Genomic DNA, 12,562 nt, shown 5'->3' with positions numbered 1-12,562 from the left:
ACCCCCCCGCCAGGCAGTCGGTTGCCAGTGGTCGGTAGCTCACAGCAGCTCACAGCAGCTCACGGCAGCTCTCACCAGCTGCCGGCCGCTCACAATGGCTGCTGGCCACTCACGCTGGCCACTGGCCGCTCCTGGCAGCACATGGTAGCCCATGGCAGCACACAGCAACCTGCAGCAGCACACAGTAGCCCATGGGCAGCTCATGCCGACCTCTGGCTGCTCTGGCAGCCCAGCTGCAGGGAGAGCTGTTGTTCACAATTTTAGCTGTAGAGAGTGCAGCTCACTGGCCCATGTGGGAATCAAACCTGCGAACTCGGCGTTAGGAGCACGGCGCTTCAACCACCTGAGCCACCAGGCCAGCCCCAAGTCAATTAATTTTAACAATAATTTTTATTAATCCTGTTTATCTAAAATAGAATCATTTCAACATGTAATCAACATAAAGATATTAATAAGCTATTACAGATTTACAGATTCTTTTTCATATGAAGTCTCCAGAATCCAGTGTATGTTTTACATTCATTCACAGCACATCTCAGTTCAGACTTGCCATAGTACATTAATCAATTGCCCCATGTGGCAAGTATCTGCCATCTTGAAAAATGCAAACTTTGATGCTGACAACTCCCCCATTTCTGACTCCAGCTCAGACTTCTCCCCTGAGCTCTATACCTGTGTATCCTCCCGTCCAGTGCCATCTCCTTTTCAATGATCTTAGGTTATTCCCTAGTGTTGTAGAAATAGTTTGTTAAAATTTTTTGTTCTTAGTAGCTGTAAAGAGCAAAAGTAATTTATTAGGTCAGATATACACTACTTGGAAGTTAGGAGACAAAAAAGTGAAAAACCAAAAAACAACAAAAAAAACCTTGCTGAAACATTTGGGAAAATAGCAAAAACAAACAAAAAAACTGCTTTCGGAGCCATACAGCATACAGGGTAAGGGTCAAGATGTGGGTTCTGATATTTGATTAATTGGAATTCCTCAAAATTAAATTTCTGCTCTTCTAAAGACAACATTAAGAAAACGAAAAGACAGTTCACAGATTGGGATAAAATATTCAAAGTAGCTATACCTGACAAGAGACTTGTATCCAGAATCTATAAAGAACATTTACAGTTCGTGAATAAGGAAACAACACCCTTTGTAAAAATAGGCAAAAGACTTAAACAGACACTTGATAAAAGAAGATACACAAATGGCCAATAAGCGCATGAAAAGACGTTCAACGTTAGTGGTCAGAGCAATGCAAATAACAACCACAATGAGATGTCTTCATACCCACCAAACTGGTGAAAATTAAAGACTGATCAAGTGCTGGCCAGGATGTGGAGCTATGGAACTCTTTGTGCATCACTGATGGGAATGCAAAATGGTAGAATACACAAGAAAACTTTTTGGCAGTTTCTTATAATGTGAAACATACCTAGCATACAATGCAGCAATCTGCTGCTAAATTTACCAAGAGAAATGAAAGTGTCAACAGAAAAACTTGTACTTGAATGTTCATAGTCACTTTGTTCATAATAGCCCCAATATGGAAACTACTCAGATGTCCATTAACAGGAAAATGGATAAACAAACTGACCCATCCATACAATGGAGTGCCCCTCAGCAATAAAAAGGATTGCACAACCGTTATATGCAACGACGTGAATGAATATCGAAAGCATTATGCTGAGTAAAAGAAGGCAGACACAAGAGAGCACGTACTGTATAATTCCATTCATTGGAAACTTTAGCAAAGTGAAAGCTAGATTATAGTGACAGAAAACAGAAAGTGATAGCTTCAGGGGTTGGGTGGGGGAGGTATTGACTGGAGAGGGTCATGAAGGAACTTTCTGGGGAAATGGATATATTCTACAAATTGCATTCATCTTCATCTAACTATTAACTTTTTCTGCAGGTCAAGGAAAGACCCCCCTGGAGGAGGTGGTGTCTAAGCTGTACCCTGACTGACGAACAGGAGTTGGCAGACAAAGGGAGGTGGGGGTTTGTGGCAGGGAAGGGACTTAGCAAAGGCCAAATGGTTTGAGTGGGGTCGCTGGGTTTTAAAAACTGGGAATAGTTAACTAGAAGGCTTGAGTTTAAATGCCTTGACGCCTGAGTCCTATTGCTGACTTGCATCGGGACCCTGGACAAGCTCTCTCTCTCTCTTTGGGCCTCTCATTGCTTCAGTTTTTCCCTCAGGTAGACGAGCACAATCGCCCTTGCTCCTCCTGGACTCCCCTCGGACTGGGAGAATCCACCAAACGGACGAGTGACAGTTAGTTTTTGCCAATCGCTGGAGTCTAAACCCCTGCTTCCTCCCTCCTCGTAGGCCAATCGCCGTGTTCTTGAGACCAGCCGCTTGGAGAGGGCTTGCCAAAGGCTTCGTGACGTCACATTTGGATAACCCAGTAGCGGCTGTTAAGAGGCGGGTCGTTTCAGTGATGGACAGATCTATTTCAAAATGTCCGCTAGCGGGTGGCCTGCCGGGAAGTTTTGAGGCGGTGCTGGGGGAAGGGGCGGGAACTCCTGCTTGACTTTGGCCAATCATCAGTTACATTTCTTGCGATAGACGGGCAGTCTTTCCCATTCCTGTCGACTTGAGGGGGCGGGACTCTGCACGCCAGACTGGGAGGGCCCCTGAACTTTGATGAGCGTCTACTTGGCCCAATTGCTAAGCGGTATTCCCAGACGGGCCGCCTCCATTGCCAATGAGATTTCCTGGCAGGGTCGCGGTGGGCGGGCCGCGGACCCTCCGGTATAAGGCGGTCCCGGGGGAGTGCGGAGAAGGGGGGGTCTTGGCGGCTGGAGGAGTAGGTGCGGGTGAAGATGGCGGCAGCCGAGGCCGCAAACTGCATCATGGAGGTGAGCATCTGGAACGCCGCCGGGGGCGGGCGACGGTTTGGGGGCTTGGTGTTTCACAGGTCCGTCGTGGGGAAGGGGCTCCGGGTTGGTGGATGGGAGCTAAAGGCGTCCAGCTATACGGAAGGGAGGCCGCATGCTCCGGATTCAGGAATACCGTTTGAAGTGCGGTTTCCATAGCTCTCGGGGGCTTGCGTTGTCCCGCCAAGCCGATGGTCTCGTGCCCCCTCTCAAGTGGTAGAGGGCTGGGGTGCTTCCGGCCTGGCCCCCTCGTGGCCGGGGCGCGATGGGTGGGGAGGGGGTGTGCCGTGCACGGTGGCCCAGCGGGCTCCACGTGCTGGACAAAGGCCCCGCCCCTGGCCGGGGGAGGGGCGCCCCGGGGGGGCGGGGAGGAGGCTCCGACCCTCCTTCGGAGGCCCCCAGCCTTCCTCCCGGGGGATCGCGACGTACCCCTCCGGGTGGGATCTAGTTGAGGCCCTCCGCGAAGTAGAGTCTCTTGGGAGGGGCGGTGTATCTCGACACTCTACAACCCCCTTCCTTGGACAGGGGCATCTGCTTAGGCATCGGTCCAGGTTTTGTGCACTTTTGGGTTGGAATTAGAGGAAGACGAAGAATTGATTCCCACCCCCCACCTCCCACTTCCTGTCCCTGGATTCTCCCCCGGCAGGGGCTTTGGGAACTGGGGGGGGATGGGGTATGCCCCTGTGACCTCCGTCTGGGTGGTGGTGGGGCCTCAAGCTTGAAGGAGATCCTTCCGGATAAGGCGCGGGGCACCCCCTTGTGGCCATTTCTGGGTGTGTGGGTGGGACATCTTTTTCATGGGGCGTGTCTCAAAGCCCACTGTCCCATCCCGTTGGAGGCCTCCCGGGCGAAGAGAGGGAGAATCCGTCTCCTGGGAAGGGGATGTAATGGAAGCTGCGAGTTTTACCCCCTTTTCTCTACCCTCGGCATTTGTGAAGGTGGGAGATGACCTCCCCTTTCCTGAAGCCCTGTTTTGAGGGTCCTTGGGCCTGGATCCCTGAAATGGTTTCCCAAGAAGTTGGTTCTTGTGCAGCCATGTGGGCTCCTGGCGCTGTTTCAAGCCCTTTGGGCCTTGTCTGGCGGTGGTATCAGTGGTATTGAGAAATGGGCCCCAGTGGGAAATCCCCTTACCAGCCGTCCTTTGTAGTCATCCTCACTGGCTTGGGAGAATGGGGGTGGGGCTTGGAGCCCCGTGGGTCATGCCAGTGACTTCACACTTAATGGAGTGTGAAAGGTGGTCATATTTTGGAAGAGGTGTAATCTGATGGGGCGTCTGTACTCCCATCCCTTACCTTGTAGCATTCTCTGGAGTGGAGGTCAGCTCCCCAGGGTCACTCCAATGACTCCCATCCCCCTTGACTGTCTCTTGGACCAGGGCCTGTATGGGTGGAGGAAATATCTTCTCCAGAGGTTGCCTCAGGACTTGGCCCCACAGCTGGGTGGATTCTGGGCATGGGATGGGTGTCTGAATGGGGGGAGATGGGCTCGAGGGTCCAGTCTGGCCTCTTCCCAGGGACTGTTCCTTCTGGGTAGAGGGTAATAAGCAAGGAGATTGTCTCCAACTGGTTTTATTTGGGGCTTCTAGAGCCCAAGGCAGGAGCATGGGGCCAGAGTTCCAGCTCTGGTGGGGGTGCCTGTGTGCCACACCTCCTTTCTGGAATCTCTCAGACAAGAGACTCGTTTGCTGAAGTGGCAGATGCCCAGTTGGGTATCTCCTGCCAGCCCCCTCCTCCAGCTAGCTACTCATGGCACCGCAGCTTGAGGGTATATGTCAGGAAGTGTTACCTAATCTGGGGGGATTAGATGATGAGGGGGAGCGACAGCTGGCAGTGCCTGTGTGCCCAGCGGATGCCAGTTCCTCTGGGCTAGATGGGGGAGGTGTGTATGGTCAGGTGCCTGGCCAGAGAGGGGTAATGTGGGCGTGGTCCGCCATCTCTCCAGCCACAGCTGAGACAGACCCCTCCCTTCTCCCCCCACTTGTCCCACCCCTTTTGGAAACAACCCTGCCTCATTACTTGCTCCCTCTGCCACCACTCTCCACCAAGGAAAAGGAAATCTGCAGGAAACACCTCCCCTCCCCCAAGAGCCAGGGTCCCCTGGCCTGGCCTGCCCCTAGCCACTCCCAGTAGCTAATCCTTTCTCCCTGTTACTCTCTCCTAGAATTTTGTAGCCACCTTGGCTAATGGGATGAGCCTCCAGCCGCCTCTTGAAGAAGTAAATATCCTTTTGTGAGACCCTTCCCCACATTAAGATATCTTGCCACACAATAGGCCCTTTCTAGCAGTCTAACCTTGATCCCTCTTGCTTCAAACCAGTTTACCCCGTACCCCTGAAACATTTAGTACAAACACCTCCAGGTTTGTGGCCCCCATCAGGCCTCCCCAAATACTGTGGCTGCTTCCTTAACTCCATTTCCAGCCCCCCTTTGCCCTTCCCTGTGTTTGCCCCAGTTCTGCCTTCCCCTCCCCTCCCCAGCTGTGGGCTGAGCTAGAGACGGGGGCAGAGAGACTGGAGAGATGGTAGGCGTGGCTGAGGTATTGGGGTACTCCCTGGATGGTGTTCTGCGGGGGGGGGTCCTGCAAGAGGAAAATGGGGTTTTAGGTTTTGGGGTTCTGGGGGAGGCAAGATGGCAGGAGGGTTGCCATGGTACGATTTTTGGGGGTTTACTCCAGGGAGAAGTAGGGACCTGGAGGCTTAAGAGGCTTTGGGGAGCCCTCAGGTTTGACTTATGCTCCCCTCCGCCCCCTCCCAGGTCTCCTGTGGCCAGGCAGAAAGCAGCGAGAAGCCCAACGCTGAGGACATGACGTCCAAAGATTACTACTTTGACTCCTACGCTCACTTTGGCATCCACGAGGTGAGTGTGGACAGCACCTAAGGCTGCCGAATCTTGAGGGGTTAGTTTATATTTGGGAAGGCTGGAACTTAATTTCCGAGCCTGCGCACTGGCACTGCCTTCCCTGGCAGCAGGCCAGCCCCCCTGCGCATGCCAGGCACTCACCCCTGGTCTCCTCTCCCAGCGGTTGCCTTGGAGACCGAGGTTAGCCTGGCGCTCTTCAGGACCGCTCTAGGGAAGCAAGGGTGGGAGTGCGCATGTGTGGCTGAGACTGCAGCTGGAGGTCAGGGCCTGCCGGTCTCTGCCGCCCTCTAGTGACCGGCGGTAGGATTGTCTCCCACCTATTCATGCCTGGTGTGCAGACAGCTTTCCTACTCTTAACACACTAGGGCTGAAGTCCCAAAAAGCAGCTGGGAAGGGGTTCTGAGGATTTTTTTTTCTTTTTTTTTTTTTTTTCTGCTGAGGCCTCTTTTTATTTTTAATTGTGGTAAACTATACATAACAAAGTTTACGATTTTATAAGTGTACGAGTTAGGGGCGTTAGGTTACTGAGGACTTTTTAAAGCCAAGGATACCTGAGGTTTAGGATACAGTGGTGGAATCTAGCGAAGATGGGAGTTTAGTCCATCCAGGCTGATTGTACAAATAGGGAAACTGAGGCATGTGGAGGAGAAATAATTTATTCCAAGGGGATTAAGCAAGTGGGGAGGTTGAGCTCTAGCTCTCCAAACTGTCAGCGTGTCGGAGGCCAGTGCACCCCATTTTCCAGCTGGGAATGCAGGCCCCCGTCATGGTATCTCTGTACCCTTCCCCCCACCCACAGGAGATGCTGAAAGACGAGGTGCGCACCCTCACATACCGCAACTCCATGTTCCACAACCGGCACCTCTTCAAGGACAAGGTGGTACTGGATGTGGGCTCAGGCACAGGGATACTCTGCATGTTCGCGGCCAAGGCTGGGGCCCGAAAGGTCATCGGGGTGAGTGTCCTGGGCAGCTGTGTGGGTCTGGGCCTGGGGACCGAGAGGGGGCCCCTGGGGGGGGTTCAAGGATGGGATGGGGGGAGTGGGGGCTTAGGGTGGGACTGGGGGGGGTCTCACCCTCCCTTCTTCCTGGGCCCCCAGATCGAGTGTTCCAGTATCTCTGATTATGCGGTGAAGATCGTCAAAGCCAACAAGTTAGACCATGGTGAGCCCAGGAAGAGAATGGGTTTGTGAGAATGGAGCGGGTGAGCCCAGCTTCCCCTGGGGCCCTCCGCAAGGGTGGGGGCCACTAAACACAATTCACCCATTCCTCCCCTGTGGGCTCTGGACTGCCAATAGCCAGAGAATCCGACCTCCTCAGAGCCCAGGACCTGATGAACGTGTTCTGCCATCTTAGAATTTGAGTGTTGGAGTCACAAGCTTAGTGCCTCAGTCTTAAAACGTTAGGGCAAGAAGCAGTCTTTAGATTTTTCCATGAGTAATAGAGTCGCGGTGGACACCTGAGGGCCCCTAGTGAGAAGTCTACACCTACAAGCACATACATGTAAATGTTTTTATATTCATGTGCATCATTTTTACGCAAATAGCGTTTCCTACAAGTCTTTTCCCTTTGCTTTTTTCATCTGCTTGTTGTGTAGTTTAACATATTGCAGGATGTTGAGATAGTCTTGTTCTTTTTGGTGAGCCTGTCTTACACAGAGACCCCAGCTCGTTAACCAGCCTCCTGGTGATGAGCATTTAGCTGCTTCTGAGATTTTCATCCCCCCACACATAATGTCATTTCATGTACGAACTGGTATATCTATCTGTGAGATCAATTTATAAAAGTAGGACTGTCAAAAATGTAAGTTGAGTAGATGTTGAGTTCCCACTTGAATGGTGTGAGTAGCAGAGAACATGGGAAGGCAGTGGGTTTTCTGGATGTGAGGGCTCCTATCATTTAGAAACTGAAGTGATTTCTTTTTTTTTAAAGACTCATATAATGAACCCCCCAAGTACCCATCAGTCAGCTTTAAATATGTCCAGTGAAATCAAATTCCAGCTGTTATATACCACTTCCTCTGTAAACCCCCCAGGAAAAAGTGTGTGTTTCTACTAGATAAGGACATTTGTAAGACATGACCATCCAGTTAGTGGCAAAACCGTAACGTCACCTAATACCTAATCCAAGTAAATTTCTGCTTCTGCCTCAAAAATATCTAGAGTGCTGAATGAATTTTAAAACTGAGTGAACAAGGTTTGGCTTTAGCTCACAGAGTTCTTTGAAGATGTCCAAATGTAGACCTCGGCCCATGTGGGATCCCAAGGCCCTGGACCCCCGGGGGAGGCGAGCGGATGGGTCTCCTCAGGGCTGGTGGCATGTCCCCCTGTCTGCCCCCACAGTGGTGACCATCATCAAGGGGAAGGTGGAGGAGGTGGAGCTTCCGGTGGAGAAGGTTGACATCATCATCAGCGAGTGGATGGGCTACTGTCTCTTCTACGAGTCAATGCTCAACACCGTGCTCTATGCCCGAGACAAGTGGCTGGTGAGGCCCCACTGGGGTAGGAGCTGCTAACACAGCCATTTGTTGAGCACTTACCAGTCAGGGTCCAGGTAGAAAACAAAATGTCATGCTAGATATTTCCCACACAGGGGACTTAATGCAGGGGATTGACTGCGCAGATGTTGGAAGGCCCGCCACCAAAACAAGGTGCAATAGGCTTAGGAAGCTAGACAGTGCCAAGATGATACAGAGTCAGGAGGGAGACACTGGGAGCCGTGGTCCTAGGTTCTCAGATCAGAGCAGGCTTCCCAGGGGAGGTGACTGTGATCTGAACAAAGGATGGGAAGTAGCTGCACAGGATCTGAGGGAGGAGCATGTTGGGAAGAGGCTTTGGGCCAGTGCAAAGTTCCTGGGGCAGGAGTGTGTTTGCTGTGTGTTGAATGGCAGGAAAGCTGGAGTGGAATGAGGGTCTGGAAGAGCAGTAGGAGGTAAAGTTGGAGGTGAGGGGTGGAGGGGCCTGTGCAGGTCTTGTGGGACCTCTAGACCCTCCTGAGACTTTGTTACCTCTTAGAGGATCCCTCAGAACCTCTGAAGGACAGGGTCTGACTTAGATGCTCCTGGGTGCCACCTGGCAGCCATGTGGGAAAAGAGACTTGAGGGTGAGGACGGAGCCCAGGGAACTGTTGAGGCCACTTGCAGGAGCCCAGGTGGGAAATGTCGGTAGCTCAGACCCAGGTGGGCACAGGGGGGGTAGATAAAGAGACCAAAACGGTGAGGTTTGCCTTGGCCCCCCATCCTTCATGTCTTCATCCTAACATTTCACAGGCACCCGATGGCCTCATTTTCCCAGACCGAGCCACGTTGTACGTGACGGCCATCGAGGACCGGCAGTACAAAGACTACAAGATCCACTGTGAGCTCATGCCCTGAGGAGCTCGTGGGGTGGGGCGGGCTGGGCCTTGGCGGCCAGGTTTGCTCACGCCTTCTCTGCCTGCTCTCCAGGGTGGGAGAATGTGTATGGCTTTGACATGTCTTGCATCAAAGATGTGGCCATAAAGGAGCCACTGGTGGACGTGGTGGACCCCAAGCAGCTGGTCACCAACGCCTGCCTCATAAAGGTGAGGAGATGGGTGTGGCCAGGCATCCTCCAGGACTGGAACCAAAGTACGGCCAGCACCTGGCCCTGTGCAAGACATCAGGGCCCAGAATTCTGGCCTGAGGCCTTGGGAGTGTGACCTATTGGCCAGAGGTGATGCAAGAGGCCCAGAGAAACTATTTCGTCTGTTAAAAAGCTTTGTGAGCCAGGCAGGGCCAATGGGTTCCCAGACAAACTCACTGAGATGAGCTTGGCCCTGCCCCAGGGGCACTCGTTCCAGAGGTCACGCTCGAAACAGGCAGCTGAGACCTCCAGGCAGGGCTCACCGCCCTGGGCACACCAGGTGCAAGAAGCCAGGAGTGAATTTATCACTGGCAGCGCTGTGACTGCAGTCATTTGTTGAGCGTCGTCCACCCCCCCACCCCCCATACACACCATGTCCCACACATCACATCTTGGTAGGATGTTTGAGGCATCTTCTGGAGTGTGTGAGGTGGGAAAACCAGGTGAAGGAGGAAGATTGTGGAGGGGGGGAGGAGAGGCGCCCTGACCAGACCAACCTCCACAGCCCACATCAGAACCCCGGTTTTCTGAGTGCATTGGCGAGCTGTCCAAGTGTTTTAAGCAGGGGTTTGACATAATCTGATGGGTGATGTTTTAGAATTGTCACTCTGCCTGACAGGTCAAGTAAGGGAGGTGGAGGGGAGGTGGGAAGCACAGAGGCTTGTTAGGCTGCTGCGATGGGAGGTAATAGTGGCCTGGGGCAGGCTGTAGACCATGGAGGGGGACACGGGCGTTTCTCCAATTAGTTCTCTAGGAAGTAAGCTGTTGGCTTTGAGGTTTGGATGTAGGAGAGAAGAGAGTAGGGAATCCAACATGCCTCCCACCTTGGGTTTTATGGTTGGACACTGAGCTGGGTGTTGCCAAGTGAGACTCACGGGGCCTGTCCCGTAGGAAGTGGACATCTACACGGTGAAGGTGGAAGACCTGACCTTCACCTCCCCCTTCTGCCTGCAAGTGAAGCGGAATGACTATGTGCACGCCCTGGTGGCCTACTTCAACATTGAGTTCACACGCTGCCACAAGAGGACTGGGTTTTCCACCAGTGAGTGGGGCTGGGGCTGTGGGGCGTGTGATGGGAGCAGCCAGAGGAGCCAAGGGGCCAGTGAGAACCTGTGTTCCCATGCTGGCTCTGCCAGCTAACCTGACCATGCTGTGCCTTGGTTTCCCCACCTACGAAACCTAGACAGGTCCCTCTCTAAGGCTGGAGGAGGGTGAATGGATTCACAGGCAGGTCGACCAGTCAGTGCTCAGTAACTGGTCATTGGGGTGTGTGCCAGGCAAAGGGAAGGGCAAGGCCACGGTGGGGGTTTAGGGTGGGGCAGGAGGCCAGTGGGCTGAACCGATGCTGCCCACAGGCCCTGAGTCTCCGTACACGCACTGGAAGCAGACCGTGTTCTATATGGAGGACTACCTGACAGTGAAGACGGGCGAGGAGATCTTTGGCACCATTGGCATGCGGCCCAATGCCAAGAATAATGTGAGGCTCGGGGGGAGCCGGGGGAGTGTACGGGGCGGGGGGCACCTTTGCCTGTCTGGGGCTCTCGTGGTCTGTCTGTGGAACACGGTTTTATTGAGCACGGACCGGAAGTGGGACCCTGGGGACCCAGCTGTGATCAGGCCAAGCCCCTGCCCTCCTGATGCTCCTGTTATCCTCACAGGACACCCTCACGTGGTAAGCACCAGCCGGAGAGGGCTTGGGGGAGGGGGGTGCGTTGGAGCAGGTGAGAAAGAGCCAGAGGGAGAGCCACAGGATTTCCTGGCCCGGGCAGTTTTGGGGAGTGAGAGAGGGAAGCAAAGGAAGGCTGTTAGTCCCTCCTTAGCACCTGGCAGCACTAAGCGGCCATCAGCAGAGGCCTGAGGGGAAGCAGGTCTGGGGCAGTCAGGAGCTCCAGTACAACCAGTGCGGGTGGGGGGAGGAAAATGAGTCCTGAGTAGAGGGGAGTGGTCTGTGCCGGAAATAGCAGGCCAGTGCGCATGCGGCTAGATGCTCAGCCTGCGTGGACGGCAGTGGCCCAAGATTGTACCCGGGTTCTAAGTCAAGCAGATAAGAGCCTGTTAAAGCAGTCACTCAACAGTTTTGCTGTCCCCCAGAGGACATTTGTCACTGGAGACATGTTGGGTTAACCACTGGAGAAGGGGTGGTACTGGTATCTTGTAGGTAGAGGCTGGGGTGTGTACAGGACAACAAAGCCCCATAATGAAGAGTGGTGGCGCCCCAAATGTCAGTAGTGTGGCGGCTGGGAAACCCCAAACTATAGAGACAGAGACAGCTGAGAGGCAGGAAGGGCCCCAGAGCCCTTGGTGAATGGAGGTCATTGGTGACTGCCCCAGCCCTTCCTGGGGTTGGGGAACTGGGGGGATTGGCTTCCAGGAAGCTTGGGTGGAGAAGTGGGTACAGGGGTGGGACCACGGAGTCTTGCTGTCAGGGTTTTGGAAGGAGGAAGTGTGCTTCAGAGAGCGGTTAGCTCATTATAAAAGAAGGAAGAAAACTTGCTGATGGGAATGGTCCTGGTGGGGAAAATGTAATGAATGAGGCAGGGCAGCTGAGCTCTGCCCCCGAGGGACCTGGGTTTGAGGATGTCACATGAGCTGTTACTGGGAGTTAGGGTTCAGGGCAGATGCTGGGGGTAGGACCAGCAATGTGGGGTCTCCAGCCTGGATGTGAGTTAAAAGCAGGACCCCGCTAGGTCTTGGGAGGGTGTGTAGACAGCTGAGGGGGGGACATGTCTCAGGTGTGCTGGGCCTGCGCCTTCTCTGCTTCCTTTTGACTCAGATAGTTCTGGGTCTTTGCCTGCTCTGTCACCAGCCCCCCTCACATCTGCCCTCTCCCCACAGCGTGACCTGGACTTCACCATTGACCTGGACTTCAAGGGCCAGCTGTGTGAGCTGTCCTGCTCCACCGACTACCGGATGCGCTGAAATAGCGCCTGCGTCCTCCCACCCAGCCGGGCCGGCCCTACGTGGGCCCAGGGGCTGTGGCGTTCTTAGGCGGTTTTGGGGCTCCCCCTTCCTCTCCCTCCCTCAGAAGGGGGTTTTAGGGGCCTGGGTCAGGGTGGGGGGGTGGGAAGGGAGGGCACATTGTGACTGTGTTTTTCATAACTTATGTTTTTATATGGTTGCATTTACGCCAATAAATCCTCAGCTGGGACACCTCAGCTTCCTGTGGGCAAAGTGGTGTTGGGGTTCTGCCCACGGGTGCTGAGGTGCCAGCCTGAGCAGCCCAGACTACCAGGAC

At 53.7% G+C, this 12,562-nt stretch overlaps 1 protein-coding gene across 4 annotated transcripts; it reads left to right on the top strand.

Annotated features, from left to right (window-relative positions):
- Positions 1-2,697: 2,697 nt before the first annotated feature.
- On the top strand, positions 2,698-12,555 carry PRMT1 (protein arginine methyltransferase 1). 4 transcript variants are annotated; one of them, XM_019741614.2, is made up of 11 exons: positions 2,727-2,851; positions 5,030-5,083; positions 5,622-5,723; positions 6,526-6,681; positions 6,826-6,889; positions 8,068-8,210; positions 8,994-9,081; positions 9,171-9,286; positions 10,219-10,369; positions 10,683-10,804; positions 12,163-12,555. In XM_019741614.2, the coding sequence occupies exons 1-11, from the start codon at positions 2,816-2,818 to the stop codon at positions 12,244-12,246; spliced, it is 1,116 nt and encodes a 371-aa protein (XP_019597173.1). In that variant the 5' UTR covers positions 2,727-2,815; the 3' UTR covers positions 12,247-12,555. The 4 variants fall into 4 exon arrangements, with proteins under 4 accessions (XP_019597174.1, XP_019597173.1, XP_019597176.1 ...); XM_019741615.2 differs by lacking the exon at positions 5,030-5,083 and having other exon boundaries at positions 2,698-2,851; XM_019741617.2 differs by lacking the exons at positions 2,727-2,851; positions 5,030-5,083 and adding an exon at positions 5,282-5,388.
- The last annotated feature ends 7 nt before the right edge of the window (positions 12,556-12,562 follow it).

This window comes from Rhinolophus sinicus, linkage group LG11 (genome assembly GCF_036562045.2).
Source record: "Rhinolophus sinicus isolate RSC01 linkage group LG11, ASM3656204v1, whole genome shotgun sequence".
Taxonomy (NCBI): domain Eukaryota; kingdom Metazoa; phylum Chordata; class Mammalia; order Chiroptera; family Rhinolophidae; genus Rhinolophus; species Rhinolophus sinicus.
This window is presented reverse-complemented; position numbering and strand designations above follow the sequence as displayed.

What these genes read in the sequence shown, in the direction of transcription:
- PRMT1 (XM_019741614.2), top strand. Translation starts at nt 2,816, where the DNA reads ATGGCGGCAGCCGAGGCCGCAAACTGCATCATGGAG. An exon ending in CTCACTTTGGCATCCACGAG is followed by an intron (nt 5,724 to 6,525) that starts GTGAGTGTGGAC and finishes CCCCACCCACAG; the next exon opens with GAGATGCTGAAAGACGAGGT. An exon ending in AGCCAACAAGTTAGACCATG is followed by an intron (nt 6,890 to 8,067) that starts GTGAGCCCAGGA and finishes CTGCCCCCACAG; the next exon opens with TGGTGACCATCATCAAGGGG.